General features: G+C 30.8%; 1 protein-coding gene and 1 long non-coding RNA gene across 2 annotated transcripts; both read left to right on the top strand.

The window, feature by feature from the left end:
- Positions 1-3,686: 3,686 nt before the first annotated feature.
- On the top strand, positions 3,687-12,834 carry LOC121115730 (uncharacterized). The gene is made up of 3 exons (XR_005863654.2): positions 3,687-12,134; positions 12,222-12,445; positions 12,503-12,834. It is a non-coding gene; the product is annotated as an uncharacterized lncRNA (long non-coding RNA).
- A 7,047-nt stretch (positions 12,835-19,881) lies between these two features.
- Positions 19,882-21,171, top strand: Rsph3 (Radial spoke head protein 3). Its single transcript, XM_040709846.2, has 2 exons — positions 19,882-20,431; positions 20,508-21,171. Exons 1-2 carry the CDS (start codon positions 20,185-20,187, stop codon positions 21,086-21,088), a joined length of 828 nt encoding a protein of 275 aa, XP_040565780.2. The 5' UTR covers positions 19,882-20,184; the 3' UTR covers positions 21,089-21,171.
- Positions 21,172-22,897: the final 1,726 nt, after the last annotated feature.

Genomic DNA, 22,897 nt, shown 5'->3' with positions numbered 1-22,897 from the left:
TAAACTTTTTCTTTGTAAATATAGGAATTTATATAACTTTACTTACTCTATAATATTTTTAAGTTTGGTGAATAAGTGTTATAGCATATATTGGATCTATAGTACCACTTTATGCTTTTTTTGTTTATATATATATTTATATAGCGTGCGGTTGTTGTTTAACAGTGAACTTTTAGCTCTTAGTTAAGCACAGGTAAGACTTTGTTTCTTGTTTTGGTTGGTAGACAGATGTGTTTGACGTGATTTAAAAAAATAACATCGATCAATGACAATCGTTAAAAAAGCAGAGTGTCCTTGTTGCGATCTGCGCCGTACGAGACAATGAAGAGATTGCAAACTTCTTAAAGCTGGACAAGTCCTTTCTCTGGAGAGTCAGGAAGGACCTGAAAGTTTCTGGAGGTAATTACAGGAAAAATATACTGATAAAAGAACGTTGACCTGGTTGTCAGAAATTTGTGTTACTTTGTTGGAGACATTTTTTGGTCTCGAAGTTCACCGGACCTCAACCCCATGTACTTCTTTATGTGGGGTACAGTTAAGCGACACACCACCAGATCCTCCTTCAACGCTAAAGATAAGCTGATCTCCAGGATCTGGGCAGAATTCTGGGATTTGCCAAAGGATACTGTCATCAATACCTGCTCCCGTTTCCTATGTTGAGTCGAGGCCGTTATTGAAGCCAAACGCAATTATATGGATTTTTTTATTCAGCTTTCGTTTGGTATTAGTTTTCTTTTAAAAAAGGATAATTAATTAGATGGTAAGAAGAATAATTTCGAATCCTTGATTTTTTTTAGAAAATAAAATACAAGGAGCTTTTTTTATTGACAAGATTACATTTATGTTAGTCTTTTTTTAAATATAGCTAATATTTGTTCAGAAAATGCTGTACGTTAATAACTTTTTATTTAAAAAAGACATTTTTATCTTTTCAAATGAACTTTTTTTTAAATAGAATTTTTTTTAATGAACATTTGTTTTGAAAATCCGTTTTCTATTTTCTATAATCAATAAATGGGGCCCTCGATGCCCCAATAAAACAGCACTGATACGAATGCTAAATTATTAAATGATTTTTAAAGAATATTGTCAAATTCCCTTTAACTCCGATGTCGAACGGTCGTTTCTTTTGAAGTTTAAGTTACTATTGAAAATATTTAGAGCAAATAAATTCGTCCAAGGTACAAGTTGCGTCATTTCTGTAATAGTATGAGACGTCTTTTGTATTTTTCACTTATGTATCATTAACTCCTTATAAAATATATCAATATTTTCTTTTGAAATGATAAGTATTTAAAATGTTCACTTAGTAACTCAGACATGAAAAACGCGTGCTTGCTAGAATTTTCAATTTGATGTACTGTAATGACTCCTGGGCAAGACAAACAGATTTTTACGTCATAAAGAATAATAACGGTGTATTAATACCATATAATACTATAAATTATATTATTAATAGTATCTCACTATTAAAAAGTGTAGGGGAAGTCAAACAGAAGTGGGAAATGCATTATGGGATAACCTTGAAGGAGACTAGATAAATCAAAACGGACTGGCGGCTCAAAAAACAACTACAAAAATAAGGAAATTTTCTAAATTTATTCAAAACCAAAAAAGTTATGAGCAAAAAAAAAAATCGGTGAAAATTGCAGCAGTATTCTTTTTTCTTTTCTTTTTTTCAGGTGCAAAAAAATGGATTTCCAAAAGAATATTAGATTCGTAGATAAAATAAAGGTTCTAAAAATTTGTCTGGAGATTGGTTTGCATACAAATTCGACAATGAAAATTGATGTTTAACTGAAATATCTGTTATTATCTCAATTATTTTTCTATATTTTTCATCCAACGTCAATTTTTAAGAAGAAATGTCACATAACGATGCATTTTGGACATAAAGTTATAAGCTTAAAAAGTAGAACATTAAATAGTTTTTTTCAATTTACAGAACATTTTATTAGATGTTTTTTTGTAATATTTGCAAAAATGAACCAGTTAATGAGGGTAATTTTTCGACAACATCATTCTCCATAAATTTTTTCTTTTTTTTTCCAAGTACGAAACAAATCTTGATAGGTATGTGTTTCTCTTTACAATATCAATAAATGTTATTAACAACTTTCTTTTTTTTTTTGCAAAATAACTGCAAAAAAGTTTTTTTTAATTTTCTTTGAGAATTTCGATTTGGCAATTTTTTGACGAAAATAAAAGATGGACTTCTCATCTAGACAAATTTTTTCATTCATATATATTGATATCATATTTGAGTTTTATTGCATTTTTTTAAAATTCATAATAATATATTTCAAATAATATGGGGTCCAAAAATTAAGAAGAAGACCATTGTCAATCTGATTTACCGGTCCCTTTTTGTCCTGTGCAACGCTGGGTAAACCTTTCCTAGTTGACATATAATTTTAGATAATTTGCCAAATTTCATTTTTGTGAGTCAGCTTAAAGGTAAAAAAATAATTACGTCAATGAAAGAATACTCTTTATTTTCCCTTTTCGTTTTTTGACCAACTAACGATTTCTCAATCCATCACTTGCTAAAGTTTGATTTTATTATATATAAAACAATGGCCGGTTTATTGTACACATAAATCCTTATGTTTGAAAAGGCGAGGGGATATGGCTTCCTGTAGCGTGGGCATATTCAATGTATAGAGTAGTCGCTATTAATCTGTGGGCCCTACAGCTTTGTCAGGTGCGTTCCGTAGCACTCCTAAAATATATTTTCTGTCCCGACAAAATATGAAAAACCCACCTCTCAAACACAAATTTCAAAAATCACAGATTTTGCTTGTTCCCCTAAAACCTGCAATAAGCGGGGACTCCCTGTTCCAATAATTCAGGGATTCTCGACCTTTTGTTAGTCATGTACCACTTGTAAAATCTTGTATTTAACCCAAGCAGCCCCTTACCAGCACAAATCATGTTTAGCTTCAGTGACAAGGGAGTCCACAGGATTACATTTTGGAACGGGGGTTGGCTTTGATTTTTTTTTTTTTTTAAATCCAAAAATTAAATTTTTGAAAAAAATTACAAATATATATTTTTTTAAATTTCAAATATTCATTGCTTTTCTTAAAAATAAATTTTTTTGAAAAAATTTCAAAAATCCTTAGCTATTCACAACAAATTATATTTTTTGGAGATAAATTTCAATTATTTAATTTTTTCGAGAAAAATTTAAAAATTCATAGCTATTCACAGAAGTTTAAATTAAATTTGACTATTAATTTTTGGAAAAAAATTAAAATATTAAATTTTCTAGTAAAAAAAAACAAAAATTTTTTTTTTTTTTTTTTTTGGGGGGGTACAGCTCTTTCAGCCTTCTCCCTGTGGATACCCCTGAGTTAGGTACAACTTGCAAAATATTTTTTCAAAATCTCAATTGCCTCTTGAAGTGCCTCCAAGTACCCCATGGGTACGTGTACCCCATTGGAGAACCACTGCAATAATTGACTAGATTTATTTAGACATTGCTATGTTATTTTATATTTATCTATGTTATTTAACTTGATTATAAGATATTAGTCTTATTTTGTAGATAGTGAACCTGCAAGTATCTGATGTACTGTAAGTGCCCTCAGACTCTATAAAGTTTGAGAACCACTGGTATAGAGTATTCATTGTCTTAATGCATAACAGCTCATACATTTTTAATCATTGTATGTACATTTTGCAACCATTAGCTCAATTCTAAAAGTTACTTATAAAGTGCATACCTGTATTTGCTATATTTTGTATGAATATTTTAGGATTGTAATCATTTATTTAAAAGACGGTGCTAAAATAATAATTTAAAATATAATCGTTATGAATTAATATTCGAATGTATTAATATCAGTATAATGTAGTCAATGAACTGTTAAGAGATTCAATGAATATCATATCATATTGTATAGGGAGGCTATTTGGTGCATTGGGAGTAGAAACATCATGAAAAAAAAGCTTTCATCCCTCTATTATGGGATCAGTTTAGTTGAATGAATGACGTCATCGCCAATGTATGTCCTTTCATAGACAAGAAGTATTTTTTGATACTCCAAATGATTTCTCAGGTTTTATTTATCATCATACTTTTTACATGATATTATTTCATTGTAACTAAAATTACTATTCAAAGGATAATTAAAAGGTACCAAAAATCATATGATTGGTATCCAACTACTTATTGCCAACTGTTGGACTATTCTTTATTTCAGAAGAAGGAATCGTTCACAGCTAGACAAGAGCTTTTTCGATTATTTTTTTTAATATTCTAAACACTAATAACAGACAAGTGGAGCAGAAAATCAGCAGTAAAAAAAATCCATGATGATGTTTTGGTTTGCTATTTTTATTTTTCAGAAAATAATATCTCTCAACTGTTCCTTCAAAAATTGAAAGATAAGAGACTTGAAATTTTATGTCTTGCCAATTCCTAGACTAGAAAGTTCAACAATAAATAAATAGAAAAGTAAAAACTAACAATCAAAACCCTGATAATAACAGCTATAGTCACTACAAATCCAGAGTTGTCAAAAAATCAAAAGAAAAATTCAATGAAGAAATTGACAGGGTGCTGACAACAGAAGTTTGTTAAGAGAGGGTATATACCCTCCTCCATAGGATTTTGAATCTTTTTATGTACTCAATAATTGTAGCAAGTCTACAAGGTGTACAAATCCGTGATTCTATTTTTGAAGTTCATGTGAATATTTGGTTCTACAATTGTGTATTATAATTATATTACTTACATATGTTTATAAATATTTTTTAAGTAAATGTAATCCTTACTCAGGAATGTCTCATATTTCATTTTTGCTGTGCATGTAACTAAGTATATTTTTGGTGAAAATACCACAAGAGTCGTTGCCGTCACTTCTGAGTAGGCATTTCCTGGTTAAAATTAATGATAATTATCAAGGAGTTTTGTGTTACTAACATAAACAAATTATTCCTCATTTGAGCCTACTAAACATGTTGAACACTCAATAGATTAATTGTACACAAGTCAACAAATCCTTCAAATTTAAATTAATTAATCAATTCTAGTTGTTTCTAAAGGGACGTCCTTTTTTAGTAAGACTGGTGAACAAACAAATTGGGGGGAAAAACTTAACCTCCGTTCAACTTCGTTGTCGGAGATGATTAATGCACTGATTAAAAATCAAATATCATACATATCTGGTTTTTAGTTTATTTTGGAGTATTTTTACCCTTTTTATAGATGTGAGTCAATTTTGAGTGAGGAAAAAATTAGTAATACTTATTATAATAATTTTAAACTGTGGCTAATTTCAAATATGTACTTATATTTTATGTGCAATTATATAGTTATTAGAAAATGCAGTTTAAAGGTTAACCTGCAACCTTAATAAATAGTGTTGTGTTCATCCTTATTTAGGATTGAAGAATGCAGTCCCTTCCAGTCCAGTCTTGGTGGGGTCCAGTTCAGTCTTTGCATATCTGTCCTAAGAACTTATAAAGTTCCGTCCTTGATGACGTCAATCAACTTTATTTATTCTTTGTCTGAAAAAACTGATTCCGTCCTAAAATTGAACTGAACTGGACCGAATAAATAAGGACCGGCAAAACACTAACTTTAAGGGTTATATTGGAAAATAAATAAGACATTGGCTTTTCAATTGTTTTTATACCGAATGAGTTAATTTTAAGCTTAAAAAATTAGGGATGTTTTCCTTTTTGAACAAATTAAGATACATGACTCAAATCAATGTTAATTTCTAGGGAAAACTATTTTAAGTGGAATAAATTGAAGGTATCATTATGTTGAGGAGTAGGTTGTGAATTCGTCTCTTATGGAGTCTTAGGAAGGGGAGAGACTTGAAGTCGATCCGTAGACTGAAGAATGAGCCCGAGGGTTGAGTGGATCACTCCTCATTTGATTGTACTCAACATGTAATCTCACTCACGGCTGTATCTCGTATCTATCATTATTCTGGATATTGTAGTTACTTCCAAGAATACCTAGTATGGGATTTGCACCGTGCAAATCCGTCTCATTCAGTCTCCAATAATGTATCATTCGTGTTGTTTCGCTCAGCGAAGTCCTTTCCTTTATTTTTCCTGTAGATCGGGGTATATTATAGTATGTTGGAAGGGTGCCTTGATACTTATAAACACGGCAGCTGTAGAGTTTAAACTGCCTTGGGGCCCAGCAATTCACCTGTACAACCTATGGGCCAGGGTGTATTTTGGGATATTAGAAGGGTACCTTGATACTCATTGAAGCGGCGGTGGATAAATTCAACATGCCTCGGGGCCCAGCACTTCACCAACACAACCTTTGGGCCAGGGTGTATTATTGATTAGAAGTGTTCTATCTTGGCATGATTCTTCATCATTCTATAGTTTTATCTTCCAAATATAATATAAATTGCAACGAAATTGCACATGATATTATTGTCTTCCAATGAAATTACTCATAATCATATTGTTTCACGATGATATTACTCACAAAGTTTTTGTCACACAATGATAATGTACACAACGATATTTAATTTGATAAACCCCCACGTACATGACCAAAGTATGCAAGCAAGTTTATGGTATTTCCTCCCTCCCCACCTGTTTTGGTTTGGTAATTATAGATCATGTACATCCTTCATTATAGGTAGGGTGTGTAAAGAAAAAGCTAAGTATAGCAATGGGAAAAAGAAAAACGGTTGATGCGTGTGCTCTTTCTTCTCTTTAGTTCATTATTTAAACAGTAAACATCTCCCTCTAAAAGAAGAATTATCGCCTATCTTGGGTGTAAATTGATTTAAAAATACATAATAGACTAAATATATATGAATTTGAATACAATTACAATATTTTCCCTGTAATTATATTATTTTAAATGTAGAAGGCTTTCCTCTTTATACAAGTAATTCATTTTCTCCCGACAAAATCATAAAACAGGCAGCTGATATTGACAAGGGTTTAAATTCAGGTGTAACCTATGTCTCACTCCGACCTTCTCCTTACGATCTTACAAAAGAACCATCTCTAATTATAGCTTGTGTTCGTAAACCTCGAACCCTCCCTACTTGTGTACATGTTTTTTATAAAGCCTCAAAGTGTATTTGTCCTAAAAGGTATATTTTTGTAACGTATTGATTTTTATCATATCAACCTCTTATTTATTCCCCCTAAAAAAAAGGGAAAACAAAACCATTATTGCAACTTAATTAGACCTCTTAGAACTATGTAAAAACTCTTTTTTATTGAAAACAGATTGGTTTACACTTGCAAAAACACCTTTGGTGTGAAAACAATTGAAATATCACCTTCTAAAATAAAACTTTAAAAACAAGGAGCTTTCTTAACCTTTAAACACCATTTTTTTCATTTTTACCTCCGCCGACGAAGTTCAACGGAGGTTATGTTTTTGCACCTGTTTGTTTGTCACAAGGGTTATGGCAAAAGTTATGGATCAATTTTAATAAAAACTTCAAACTAACATTATATATGATGACAATAAGAGGCCATAAAACTTGTAGAGGTCAATGTCCAATGTCAGGCTAACACAAAACCTAAAAAATGCAGACTTAGCAACAAATTAAAATACATGACTCAATTTAATTTTAAGCGGTGGTTTTGCACTCTACAGAGTGCCCATTCCAGTTTTAATTGCATTTATGAAACTACTGAGATAATTTTTTCACAACAATATATTTATGAGACTCATTAAATAGAAAAAAAAATCGAATTTTCTCACATACGATTTTCCTGTTTTGCAAAAGTGTTTCCTCATCAAAAAAGTGCTAAAATCACGTATTTTCCAAAAAAAATATCAATCTAATTTTAGGGGTGTTATATGCAGAATTCATTTTTATTAATGCATCCTGTGGCAGTACTATGTATTGTGTGTTTAAGGGGGAAACATAACTTTTCACAGAAAATAAGGAATTGAATCTAATTGATATTTTAGTTTCCATTTTATTCATACATCATTGATCAACCACAAAGAGAGTGTCTGGGAAGTGGAAAAAGTTTCGACTACAAAACTCACCCTCACTATTTTGTGATCTGCCAGTGGTTCAGAGTGATAGATGGCATACTTAGTATTTTTACCTATATATCAATTTTAATACAATTGCTAAATCAATTCTTGACGTTCATCGGCCCCTTCTCAATAGGACACAATCACTGGAGCTAAAATAGGCTGTTAAGTCAATCAAATTTAATTGACAAATAAGTTTCTCCAGATATTTTTTATTCTGATATGAGTTGCTGACATTATGTAGGTCAACGTTAAGGTCTCCTACGAGTAATATTGGTAATCATTACCTTTGCAAGTGTTAATAATGACCTGGAAGAATGATTGACTATTTACGTTTGGACCATAAGCATTAATTAATTCAAATTTAGCCTGTTCTGTAGATATAAAAATTGTATGCCACTAACTCGCACTTGAGTAAGATTTAGTACATGTAGAACCCCCTAGAGATTCATAAATCGAGGACAGAACTACTCGATTTGAACCAGCCCCGGTAAAAAAATAATTAAACTGTCTTGGAAGATAGAAGGTGCAAACATCCTTACATGACGAGGATACTTTAGCTTTGATGTCCTGAAGATATACAACATTGTAAGTAATAATCATTTTTTCACTAAAGCATGGCGTGATAAGCGATTCTTGCCCCCTCTCGTACTTAACGACAGGATCTTTCCAATTTCATATTTTTTTTAAATATCGCTATGATTAAAAATCCTATTAGCCGTCATGGTATATATTTAGAAAATCCTCAAACTTTCTGAGAATTATCATGAAACACTCTAAAAATTGATTTCGGATTTGTAATGACTTCATTATTGATGACAATTTTTTCTTGACTTGACTAAATATGAAGTTTATTATAATGTATCATGCTATAAAAAGAAATAATAAAATAAACAACAAAACTAGCTCTTACGAACTTTTAAGGGTTTTTTTTAAAGTACTCCAAAATTAGGGGTTGCATTGATCTTTTAGGATCCATTTAGTGTATATATCTAAGAAATTAGATATATTTAACAGTTGCAAGGTTTTTCGACTTCTTTAGTTTTGTCGATATTTCTGTAGTCACTTCCTCTATTTCTGAAGAAGACTTTTCTGGAAACAGGTTGAGAGCATCTATTTGATATGACTCTGTCCCTCTTTGAGTCAGATTATCTTCACTTATAGGATTCATATTTTACTCTCTTAAAATAAGTTTATTTCATGTACTCTTATCAGAAGAGGACATTACTGCTTTTAATTAATTATTTTTCTTCATTAGGTCTTGTCCTTCTCCATTAATGTTCTCAGTTATTTCAACTAAATGAGCTCAACAGCTCTCTCCTTCCTTTACTTCTTCCACAAATTCTCCGAAACAATCTTCACATCGTTTTCCTCAAAATTAATGCCAGTTGCTGCTTTTGAACTTCGGTTTGCACAGTCCCTTGCAAAGTGTCCTGTCTTATAACATTTAACAAATGTAATATCTTCCCCTGTATAATATATTCTGGTTTTGAAACCCTTAATCGGAATAAAACCAGGTATTTCACTTCTTAAAGTAGCCTTTATCATTAAATTACCGTTCCTCAAAACTTTAAGTCTCCCGTCTTGGAAGTAACATTCGTACCTCCGTTTCTAAGCCTCAAATGATATATTTGACATTAGAATGGGTCACCCAGAGTAGGTTTTGCAGATAATGTAACTCTCAAAACTTGGCAGAAAAACTTGTGTCTATTTTCAGATATATATAAATACGTAGTGGATATTCTTCAACAGGATCACTAATGCTTTAGTCATATTCAAATTAAATTTCAAACCAAGATGAACAAAAGACACTGATAGTAAATAACGCTCGGCTGATGTTTATAGGTATTTTCACTAATTTTTCTTATAGAAAATATCAATTATAGAGGGAGGGGCATTTCCTCCACTTTCAATGATCCTAGGTTATGTAATGTATTGTGTGCCTGTGTGCAAATTCTTCTTGCCCTAATATAGATTTAGGTATATTTTATTTTTATACAATTCACAGGCATCAGGGAGTATCCGGCACAACTTGTCTGCAGATAGAGTATCGTGACAAAGTGACATAGGAATTTAAACGATAAATATGTTTGAAAACATTATGAAATCGGAAAAATCAAGCTCAAAGCAAAATTTATATCACAAGAAAATGATGCCACAAAGTAATTTGAATTTTTTGACAGACATTTGACTTCTCTTCGTATGGTCCTGTCAGGTCTTGTACATCAAACAGCCTCTATAACATTATTTTTGGAATACATATTTAAAATAACTATTTGTTGTCTAGAAAAAGGAAGCCGAGCCGATTCTACTTCACATAAATTTTCCTATACTTGGAATATTGTGAATATTATGAAAATCTACTTAAAAGACTCTATTAATTGAAGTATGATGACTCACAAGGCAGATTTTAGATGTTGATATCAATATATATATTTTGTTGAGAAATAGTTTTGTATATATATTGTATATTAAGGTTGTACGTATATACACAATACCTTACTTGTTAGCATGCATGGATTCATAAGGGGAAATTGGATTTCACTCCTTAGCCTCTCTCCCTCTCTCCATTATTTCTCTCAATCTTGTAGGCCTTTTTCTCATGCTTAAATACATTCTCATAACCTGTGTGAAATCTTTTTTTTTTTTTTTAAATTAGTCTCCTCGTTTCTCGCATAGTATTCATATCTCAACTCTATAGAATGTAAGTCCCCAATTTAATTTTTTTTATTCATTTGGCGGTCATTGGAAGCAGTGCGGCCATAATTAATGATACCTACGTGTAGGACTTGAAACTAATATCTACATATTTATATACATACAAAATTCATTTCGTGACCTCTTTATTGGACAATTAATCATTAATTAAGTTGAATATCGGTTTTTAACATTGGATATTCACATACATTGTAAATAAGTTTCATTCATATTTTATGTCCTTCTATTTTCATCCAATATTATTTCTCTTAATTCCATTTTACTTTCAATAACTAATCATAACTATATTTGTATCTATATATACCTATAGATACCAAGATAGTATTTTTTCAACTCAGATTAAAGCTTCAAGTCTTTGAGCTGATTCCAAGATAAGTCAAGCATTGATTCACGTCGAATCCTAACTGAAATTGCTCTTAGATAATGATACTTATGTACGGCAATTGACCAAGTCCTGATTACAAATAGACTCCAGCTCTCATACAATTAGAAAAGGAGAAAGCCCCTATTTTGCAGCTACAAGTAGAGTTCAAAGACATGGGTATCGAGTCTCGAGTTAATATCAAGTCTTTGTTTAGAAATCCAACGCCTTATATACTTTTATTGCGTCTAGTTCGAGACCTCATATTGCTTTTGAGTTAATTTCAAGTTTATGGATAATTATATATTTTTAATTTGAGTCTGAAGGCTTCTGTTGAGTCAAGTATATTATTCTGACTCAAATAAAAGATAGTAAATTATTATTAAGGGGTTATTTTAGAAAATAATTTCAGTTATTTTAATAGATATCCCATTTGTTTTCGGTACTTTTTTTAAATCTGATTATTAGAACCAGATTTATTGACGATTTTCAGTGAAGAAAAAAAAAATGATTTTGAGAATGTTTGTTAAAAAAAGATCCAATATACAGTTAAATCTTGAGTCGTTTCTTTCGAGTCCAAATCAATTCTCAAGTCTTTGAACATGAATTCAAGTCAAGTTTCAAGTTCTCAAAATAATAAAGCAACGAAGTTCAGTGAAAAACATACTCGAAGAAAAATTAGTCTCTCGAACTGAATGTGCGAAGGTTCGCTCCCCAATCATTCCTAGAGAAGGAGATATAAATTCTGTATATGGACTTCAAAGGCAGTTTCTAGGTCAGATGGACTAATTCTATTACTTTAATATTTATTTATACTTAATCAGTGCAACTCCATCTGACGAATTAAAGGAATATTTAAAAAAATGGAATACCCACATCTGGTTATCGTCACTATTAAACGTAAATAATATTTTGATGTAAGGAGTGTATATGAGCCTCAAGCCTTATCAAGTCTACTTATTCAAGTCTGAATCTTTAAACTTTGATGCCAAATCGCGTCTGACGTTGCAATTTAATTGATGGTACATTAATACAACTCGGGATTACGTGTTCCAAGCAGTAAATAAACATAATATTAAGCTATTTATGTCTTGTCCAAAAAAATTACTTTTTATTCTTTTGAATAATTTAATGAAATGATTACAGATTAGTGAAAATAGCCCTGGTAATTATGTACTATTCAAGATGTTGCTCTACTTATGTGTGGAACATAATAATGTATTTATGCATAAAATATATGCTTATAGAGGGCATTGCACTTATTATTTTCCATGATAATAATCTAATAAGTATGCCTTCACCACTATGTGAGGTCGATGTCTTGTTCTTTGTTGAAAATTAAATTAATTTACTTTATGTCAACGTATGTAGTAGGTACACAGTGAATTTGTATTGGTATTTAACTTGAGCTTATCTCTCTATTACAGGTTATATCTATTCCAAATAGGGCATGGGTGTTGATTACATATATTAGTTTGCTTACAATATGATCGAGAGGGGCGCCGTATTGTGGCAGAATAATACAACTCCCTGAATTCAGATAATAAGTATTTTTTTAATTTGCTTATTCCCCATTGATTTGTGTTCCATGTAACTTGCAGTTGACAGAGCCATTTACTTGAGTGTGTTTCGTTCTTGTTTTGATTTTCATAAAGATTCATTACCGCCTATTTAAGTGTTGCATTCTATTTTTCCCTCAGGACAACATTTTAAGGACAACCTCTTGAAAAAAAAAAAGAAGAAGATGTTTTGTGATAACAAGAAGTTTATCGAAATATATTGCTACAAAATGAAAATTTTGAAACATGATTATCCTATCACTAACATATGAAAGTACATTGTACTTTTTTATATAGTCAATTTATAGATTTTTTTTCTCCATATTAGAATTTCAAATGCTGATTAATGGACACACATTAACTTTTGTTAGGTTGTTAACAATTCCCTACTTTTAAATGAAAATAATTCCACAATTGGGAAGGATTGGTTTACTCAGTTTATCTTTTTATATATGTATCTCTCTCTCTCTTTGGGAGAAAAGGTTGCAAGATATCATTTAGATAACTTTGTAGATAATGACTCTAGTATTTTCCAAATGTAGTTCTTTTTATACTTCACTTACAGAAACAACTTTCTCTTGTTCTCACCCAACCTTTCATCTTTTAAAAAGAAGGATTTTGTGGATCAAAAAAGAGAGTGTTCCTAAATTTTGGTTTCTTGGATGTATCCAAACATTTTGATGTGAGCTATAAGAAACAGAAAATAGCTTTAATCATTGGTTTTTTTGTTGTAAAACTCATGTTTACCAATATTTAAATGCCGCATAGTAACTATGTAGACCTATTTTGATTTTACAAAAACAGCAGTTGTAACGATATATTCGACTAAATATTTGGCTGTTATTCCGAAGGGAACTCCAAATTTATTTATCTCTAAATTTTGAAGGGACTTTTTATAAGGACAAAAGTTAAAATGTTATTTAAAAATAATGCTCCAAGATGCGAATTTTAGAATCCCATGAGATATTTTTTTAATTAAAAGTAGAATTATCCGTGAATAAAGAAATTATGTCTGAAGCAATGAGAAAATACTCTAAATATCAGCATATTTGCTGACAGATTACCAAATGACAAGATTTTTGAACGATCTGCTGCTGAGAATCCCTCTTTTTCCAACAAATATATTCATTAGTGACCGATGCGTTGGCAAAATTTCCTTTAAATACCAAAATTCATTTTATCACCCAAACTTTCACCCAAAAAGAGAGAGGAAAAAGCCCAAAACTGTTTGAAAGTTAGTTAACCGACTCTTCTCAACTCTGGGACTTTTTTTAATTTAATAGTAGAAAACTGTTACAATTAAAAAGAACTAATTCGATTTCCGTCAATCCTCGCTTAGAATAACTGCAAGGTTGGCAAAAAATGAAGCTTTTAGATTAGAAAAAGAAAAATCGTTTGCACGTTTGTCCTTTTTAAAGTTTATTTTCATTTTTAGCCAAATTATTTTTGTAATAACATCACACTCTAATAAAGAATCAATAGATTAAGGCTTACCTTTGTCCAACGTAATATTATTAATGAAATGCCAAAAAAATTAGAGATAACTAAATTGGGAGTTCCCTTTAACAAAATATTTCGTCGAATTTGTCATTATAAGTGCCCATACACCATCCTGACTAAACTGACACTCAATGATATTTTCCACATCAGAACATGAATGTATATAAAGAACATTTAGAAAGAAATTTTTTCTTGAGGTTCACAAAGTGAATCAAGTATTCCTGACATTTAAAATTTAAACTATTTGTATATTAACTCTCCTCCAATGGTATTTAAAATATAGAAGATTATCATTTCTAGAGGAGAAACAGGTCATATTATATCCTCCAAAATTAAAACATATGCAGATTTGTAAAAATAAACTTTAATCAATAGTATCCTATGTTTCCCTCCTGCTTTCTCCTCGCAATCACCAATATGCCACCCCTACTGGTAATACAAGACGAGAAGTAATTAAAAGTAACATGTCAGTTTGTATACTTTGTTGTCACAAAATCTCAAATTTAATTTTTTTAAAGAATCATTTTGTTCATCAAAATATTGAAAGTATTTGTTTAATTCTACAAATTTGTATGACCTATTAAAATATAATTATGGGTAGAAAGGGAGCAATATTTTTTCTATTGTTTTAAAATGTCCAAATTTTAGCTCCAAAATACGTAGGTAACACTGTTTATTCACTTGGAACCCTTGTTTTGTGACTGAAAAATTCCCAATTGTTGGTTGTTGAAATTTTTTATTGAACAACTCATTTGCATTTCAAACTTTTTATATATTTTTTTTACTTTGTTATAACAGTTATTTCCCTTAAACTAACCAATTAGATATTTAAAACTCCAGCATAAACATAATTTTTTCTAAGAAGCAAAATATTCGTTGCTTTCTAGTGGCTAAATTAAAAAAAAAAAAAAAAGGAATGTAAAAGCATACAAGGACGAATTTTCGTTAGGTAAGTGAACACAATTGATCTTTATAATTAGTTACTAATTACATGTTAATAATAAAAAAACTGTGAATAGATCTTAGGGTTGTAACAATAATGGTTTTGATAAAAAAAATTGTATTTTGGTATCAGTTCAATTGAATAAATAAAAGACAATGTCTTTTCAGAAAAAGAATAAGCTTTTCAAATGTTATAAAAAAATTTTAGGCAAAAGAATAAAATCTAAAACTTTATTAAAGCTTTTAGAACAAAAAATAACTATTTGACAGTACTTGTATATAAAATGAATAAAGTTTTATACAATTTATATCAGCGGTTATTTAAGATTCTTAGGCTTTTTTCCAGATATGATGTCATTAAATCCAGAATTAAAAATTAATTACCTTCATCGATATCCACTATTGAAAAAAAACAAAAAAACGAAGAAGCGATTTCAAAAAAATTAGTTAAATATTTTATTACATCCGTTAATATCCCATTAATATTATAGTCAGGGCTGGTTTTAATTGGCCATAGGAGTTCCAGAACAAGAAAAAAAAATTACAATTTTGGATATTTGGTCCAAAAAATGATATTTGATACATTGATATACGTAAATACATATTTTAATTCAATTTAAAATGATATTGCGATAAATAGATATTGTTCATATAGTTACGTTAATAAGTATTATTTTGCAGGAAAATATTTTTTATGCATAATGATCATTATATTAACACAATACAGTATCATGTTATAATGTGGTTCGAATCTTTACCGTAGTAGTACTTTTTAAAAAAACCACACGACAGCGATTCGAATTGAGTAAGTTCAAATCACTTCTCCTTTATCAATTACTCATCAATTTGACATGATGGATTGTTCGTATTGGAAAAGACTCACGCATCAGGGAAGAAGAATTATTTCCACTTTGTTATGATCCAGAATACGTCAAAAGAAGAGGCAGTTGCCTGTGGTGAGGTAAACTACTGAGAAGATTCGGAGAGGCACTCAAAGATCGTTTACATAATCGTCATTAATGAATTTAATTCATCTCTTCTTAAAAAATATTTCTCAAATTTGGCATTCATATGACGTGTTTTCTCCCCAAGGATGAAAAAATAGTAAGAGTGAGTGAAAAAAATTAATCAATTGGGGTGACTGATGAGTACTTTAGTCTCTAGATCGCTCATTAATAAAATAAAATTACGAATACGCATTTCATCTATATAACTCTAAAACACTTTTTTTATCAGATATCTCATATATTTGCTCATAGCTTCTATAAATCTATTATTGTGAAACTATGAGTGGAATTTGAAGCTTGTTCTAAACATAGAAATATTTATTTGATAAAAAGTACTCATATCGGAGGGAAGGAGGTAGAATTATGTAATTACTCTTGTTAAGGCTTTAAAAAGATTATATGTAAGGCTAAATGTAACTTATTTGTGCTTTCAAGAGTCAATACTTGATAGAAAATTATTAGATTTGGATTCGAGTAATAACTAGATAGTTCGTTTGAGTTTGAGTAATGTAATATTGAGTCGATTCTAATTCAATTTCGAAAAAAAATGTATATATTTATCTACATATCACCATAGATTTAATATGGGATCAGAAGACCCGAGCTTAACAAAGAAAACACGTTTATTTGTTCAAAATTGTTATTAATAATATTAGGAAACGGAGTACCTATAACACTTTTCAAGTCATTGCTTAACTTAAAAAGTATTTTTGAATATCAAGGAGTAGCGTAAAATTAAAACACGAAATGTTTTTGATCCATTGTTTTGAAAATAGCAAAAGTAGAGTTACACTTAGGGCAATAACTCTCTTTTGAAAGTCAGTACTAACTGAAAATCAGGGGAATTTAAAAAAAAAGTTGCCCCATTTATGTGTGAAGCCCGAGAATTTTCAATCCAAAGGGCATGAAAATCAAATGAACTTATTTTCTTGACAACCGTCTAATCTCCTTTTTTTTAAATTCCAAAACATTTTCACACAACCTTAGACTGGTTATTTATTATATATTCTATAAGAAAATAAAAAGTTAAACTGAAAAAAATCGATCAAAATCAAACTTTTTTTGAGGGCAATTATTTTTAAGTAGGGATATTTTGTTTATTCTTTTGTTTGAAGGTATAATACAAAAAACAATTCAAAAAGTAATAGGGACACCATAATGTGCTAAATAAGATTTTGTATGATTAGTCCTAATATTCAAAATAACTTCTTTTTTTTTTTTTTCTATATTTCATCCAATGTCCACTACAATGTAAAATTTAAGAAACAAATAAAAACAACAAGACAAGGAGCACGGACATAAATTGAGGTGTTAACACTTCCTCGATTAGGATGATCAAAAAATACAATTGGTTCCCTATCACCAATCTTAATGGTGTCTATAGGTGTTATTTAAAAGTTCATTTCTCAAAATTTTCCACAGTTCGGCTCCTGCTTCCCTACTACCATTAAATGTATATAGTTAAATAATATTTTAAGCTATCCATACTTCCATACAAAGCCGGGATAATAGGGATTTCCCTGTAAACTTGTTCTAAGCTAGTGTTGTTCTGCTATTTATATGATTTTGCAAATTTCTACATGCGATATTCTTTATGCTCTTTAGTGAGGAAAAAATTAACTTGAACTTTTTTTCTCCTTCATCCTGCTCTAGTTTCCCACAATGGATTTTAAACCCTGGACATTGTTCTATATTATTTCTGTAACATCCCAATTTAAAACCTAATATCTCTCTGCCTCTTTTAATTGCCGGGGGTAACTCTGGATTAAAAGAAGGCACCACGCTTAATTGGTTGTCCAAGTGCATTTAACATATTAGTGAGCCGGTAGCATGTAAATTTTACCACTCCTTCTCCAGCTAATCCATCCAACACATGCCAATCTCTTAATATGTCGCTGATGATTGTTTGATTTTCTATAGCTACCCTTTCTGTGACTCAAGAGTTCTTCCATTCTGACGCAAATGGGATAGCTGTCATCTCCAATATCCCCTCCCAAATACAAGTTTCTTCCAAAATACCCCATATCATCATCTTTTATTTTGTCGAAATGTATCATATTCTTTGACCTCAAAAGTAAACACTCAAAATCACATCCCTATCTAATGTTCCATCATCCATGGAACATTTTCGTTTAAAATTCTTAAAAGTATTTTCCAAAGATCTTGGAAATTATTTTTTCAATAGAGTTCAATCCAAATCCTCCTATTCTTTGGGCACTTCCAAATTTTTCCATACTGTATTTTGGAAATAGTAGTCTCCTTATAGTTTGTAACCTCTTAGCAAAATTAGTCATCCCCTTCCAATCTCCAGATAAGTAATATATTTGAATATTTGAATTTACATAAAAGTTTCACCAACATACTTTTTTTATGAAACTCAAGTTCGTTTTTTTAACTAATTTTGCACTTTCTTATATTTTCTTCATTTTATCCAGCATGTACACTATACCCGACTTTTTCCATGTTATTCCCAATTGTTTAATTGAGTTAACAACATTATATCTGACTATAAATTTGCCAGTTCTGTCACCTTCTGTCCCATACTTAGGATCACTGTTTTTTCTTTATTAACAACTCCCAAGCCAGACTTCTTGTTGAAGCAATCCTACATCCTTATGCAAAACCTCACTTTTTTTGTAAGTTCTTCCACATTTGGAGCTTCAAAATAACTTAATAAATGATTTATGCTTCAAGTAATAGACTGTTTTTATCAATTGTAAAATTACCTTTAATTTTCACCAATATAGCTATTTCATTTTGAAGTATGGCTTTTAAAGAAAATTTTATATTCATTTTTTTTGAAAAATAGCAAAAATCTACACCTATTCACAAAAATTTAGATTTTTCGGAAAAAAATTTAAAAAATCAACAGTTATTCAATAATAACTTCAAACATTACATTTTTTTGCAATGGTTCATCATTTGCCCGAATGACGAAAAAAAATTATAGTAAAAAGTAATCATTCCTTACTTTGCTGGAGGGGCTACAGCCCACACACATTCTGCGGACTCACCTAGAAAATGCTATAGCATAGTGTAATAATTTTCTGATGAAAAGAAAAATCATAAAAATTGTAATGTTTTGGTGTCTGCTCAATACCCAGGGAATGACACTGATGGCTTACATGCAAGTGTCAACGTAGATAATTGATTTTCTCCAACTCATATTTTTTATATCTTCGTTTGTCGTTGCATCTGTTGCTTAAATAAATTCTTTTTGGAGAGACTTATTTATCATTATTTAGTTTCAAGAACCTTGGGAGTGTTATATGACTCTTTACTTTGCTATATTATTTGAATCCCACATTACATATGCTTGTATATTTTGGTTTATTTTTAAGCATATATACAGCCTTATACCTAAGCTAGGCTTTCTCTCTAAAACTGATAAAATCTTTCATTATAAAAACAGCAATAAAAATAATTTGACTTTCTAAAGGATATATATGTATGTAACTATTCATAATCGTACGTGCTTTATTCATAGGGTCAATGGAACTCTTATTGAAGAAGGTGGTGTTTTCTTGGATTTAAACCGTTTCAAAGGAATCTTTTAGAATGAGGGAAAAGGAAATATTTTGCGCTCAAGTCATTTGATAATTTTTCAAATTAATTGTTTTGTTTTGTAAATATATTCACATACATATGAATGTGAGGGGATATTAAAGTGCAATGAATCACATGGTATTTAGTTGGGTCCTATTTGAAATGCACACTCACTAGGATTTTGTAATCAACGACTTGTTTTTTTGTTTTAGAAAGCAGATTTTTTTTTTTTTTTTTTTTTTTTTTTTTTTTTTTTTTCATAATCATTCAACACAGAAACCAAAATTCAATTTTCTTTTCCCTCCTCTTGCTATAGCTAAAGGATTGAAAATTAACAGTGAAGCATCATATTCCTTCAAGTCTAAAGTGGCCCTTCCGGCCCTAAGGGCCCATGAATCTTCACATAAATTTGTAAGGAAGTGTTCAATACCCATATCTGAAAGGAAATCCAGCCTTCCCCCTCTAATCAGTTCAAGAAGTGGTAAAAGTCCATCAAATTCATCACGCTCTTTATCCAAAGTTCAAAATAATAAAGACTTAAAATCCTCTGAGAAAATGGCCTCTGTCCTCACTCTTCCATCTCACATGTCGGGATTTCTCCACCAATTAGGAAGTGGGCAGACTGGTGTGTTTTCCTACGTCAGCTATCCTGCTGCCATTCTACCGAATCATCGTCATAGGTACAAACCTCCACCATTTCATCATCATCACCGGAGGTCTCCTCCGGTATCTTTATCCAGTACAATGAATCTTTCGAGAGATAGAAGACAGTTCAAGGGAATACCTCCTCAGTCCTTAAAGGGTAATTTGTAGATAGTCAATGAACTTTTTGAGTCTTTATCTTATTAATCTTAATTGATCTTTCTCTTATTTCATAGCAAACGTATCCCCCACGGAAGAAGCACTCTTTCGGCAAAGGGAAGTTGAAAAAAGAAGTTATCTACGAAAGAAGATTCTACCCGATATCAAAGGTCGCGTGTCCTCACTCAATTCTTCCGGAAGCTCAAGTCAACGCTCTTCTCCCCCCTCCCTCATCAACAGCAACGACGTCAGATCCACTCTGAACCGATCTCGAACTCGAAAGCGAATCACTCGAGATCGACCGCCTATGGGGCGAAAACACTGTGATATTCAAACAGATGCCTGGTTAGAGGAAATAAATGACAAGCCACCAGAGTTTGAGATCGGTATTCAAACTTCAATTGATGATGTATCCCGTCCTCCTACGCCAAAACTGGCTTTCCAACCATCTGGTATTGATAAATCCACACAGATTTTGCCTGATGATCCGGAATTGTTTATTTTTGATGAAGAAGTGACGATTGTGCTAGAAGATCTGGTCGGAAAAACATTGGAACAGTCTTTGATTGAGGTCGTTGAAGAAGAAGAACTCGCTGCCATTACACAACAGAAACTACATTTCCAAACAAAGAAAGTCATTGCTCTAAGCAGTTCATGAATTAAATATTAATGTGAAAATTGGACTATGAAAATATAATGAAAAATTTATGCAAATATAAATATATATATTCTATAACAAAACAGTCTATATTTCCTTCTTCTTAATGTTTAACACAAGTTATTTTATTGTATCTCCATACTTTTCCCGAAAAAAGAAAAATTAAAAGCGGTAAAATCGGTTGTTACTAGTTAAGAGAGTCGAAGGAAAGAGGCGACATGATAGCTGAAATATAATTGAAACAAATAAACATGTACCTCAATTATGTTCACTGTTTCACACAACCTCCATCAAATACTTGAATAAAAATGAAACAAATGGGGATAAATGTTTTTCGCCTTAGAATATCTTTAGTTTGTAGTTAGTCTATTCCAAAGAACTATTCTTCATTTATTGGTTAAGAATTGTTCACACCTTCACAAAATTTAATTTGATTTCAATCAGTCACCGTTTACTACAATAATAAGGGGATATAGAGTTACAAAAAAATAGCCGAAATTGTTTTGATGTAAGTAGTATAACGCCGTATCGAAACAAAAAGAAGGTATGTTTCTCTAATAGTACCTTCAATCAGTATTAAAGTATAGACTCAATCAAAAAAAAAAAAATCCGATCTGAACAGAAAATTGACTAGAACGAAAAAAATATATTATGTTTACTCTCCACTCACTACTAGAGATAGAACGGGCCATGGATACGGATCCAAAGTACTCAGATACGTTATAGGTAAACTACTGTTATCCAAAAAGATCCAAGAACTAAACTGGATTCTGTAACTCGAACTTATTACGTATCTTAAAAAAGATACTTAATCCAATTTTATAAAAAATATCTTATCTAAATTGAAGTTGGCATCTCTATTTATTTTGATTGGTGCTTGACATGACATCAACGTCCACAAAGTTGTATTACTCAACCTTTCCTTTTTAATAAACAGAAAAATGCCCAAAATCAATTGTTAGTTAGCCAATAACTCTTCCCAACTATGAAATTATTATTCAATAGTTGTTAACCGCTTAAAAGGAACGTATTATAATTCAACCAATCAACGTTCAAAACATTGATTAGATTAAGAGAGAAAAAGCGGAAAGATAAACAGCTGACAAAAAAATACACTGTTTAAATTTTTATGTTAACGAGGCAATGCGGTGCCGTGGCTATTCCACACCTCAAAAACACAAAAGTTTGCAATGTATTTGGTTGTCAACTTTTTTCTTTTTTTCTTCTGTATATTTTTGTGTTAATCCAGGTAACGCGGTGCCCATAGTTGTTTTTTAGATACTGCTTTATTAGACTTCCCCTTTTCTTAATTATACAATATCAAACTTCCATCGTCCACTACAATATTAATATCAATATTTTTCTTAAAACATAAAACTGTAAATTTAATTTATATCACAAATCTAAAATATCACCTGGTAAGGGGTTCTCGTACTTCTAAATTTATAAAGAATGCACGCTATTTTTATTATCAATAAATTAATATCCTCTTGATGGGGGCCAATATAGATAAAACAAAAATGATTTGCTTTTTTTTTTATAACTCTGTATCTCTCATACAATATCTCTGACACTCGACTCCTTATCCCTTCAGTACACATACATTTTGATAATGAATTTTCAGGGGTTCTCTTTTTCAATTTTACAAAAAAAATATCGTCTCTCGTCTGGTGTTTTTATCAATATCAGTTCGTCCTTTGAGAAGGATTCCCAAGTACTATGAGTAATTCTCGAAAATTATTTTGAGCAATGAAAAAAGCATAGTTTTCAAGAATGTCCCTCACAAGGACCACCGTATTACTTCAGTGT

This window comes from Lepeophtheirus salmonis, chromosome 4 (genome assembly GCF_016086655.4).
Source record: "Lepeophtheirus salmonis chromosome 4, UVic_Lsal_1.4, whole genome shotgun sequence".
In the NCBI taxonomy this organism is placed as follows: domain Eukaryota; kingdom Metazoa; phylum Arthropoda; class Copepoda; order Siphonostomatoida; family Caligidae; genus Lepeophtheirus; species Lepeophtheirus salmonis.
The sequence above is the reverse complement of the archived record's forward strand: the minus strand, read 5'-3'. Positions and strand labels throughout refer to the sequence as shown.

What these genes read in the sequence shown, in the direction of transcription:
- Rsph3 (XM_040709846.2), top strand. Translation starts at nt 20,185, where the DNA reads ATGGCCTCTGTCCTCACTCTTCCATCTCACATGTCGGGATTTCTCCAC. An exon ending in ACCTCCTCAGTCCTTAAAGG is followed by an intron (nt 20,432 to 20,507) that starts GTAATTTGTAGA and finishes CTTATTTCATAG; the next exon opens with CAAACGTATCCCCCACGGAA.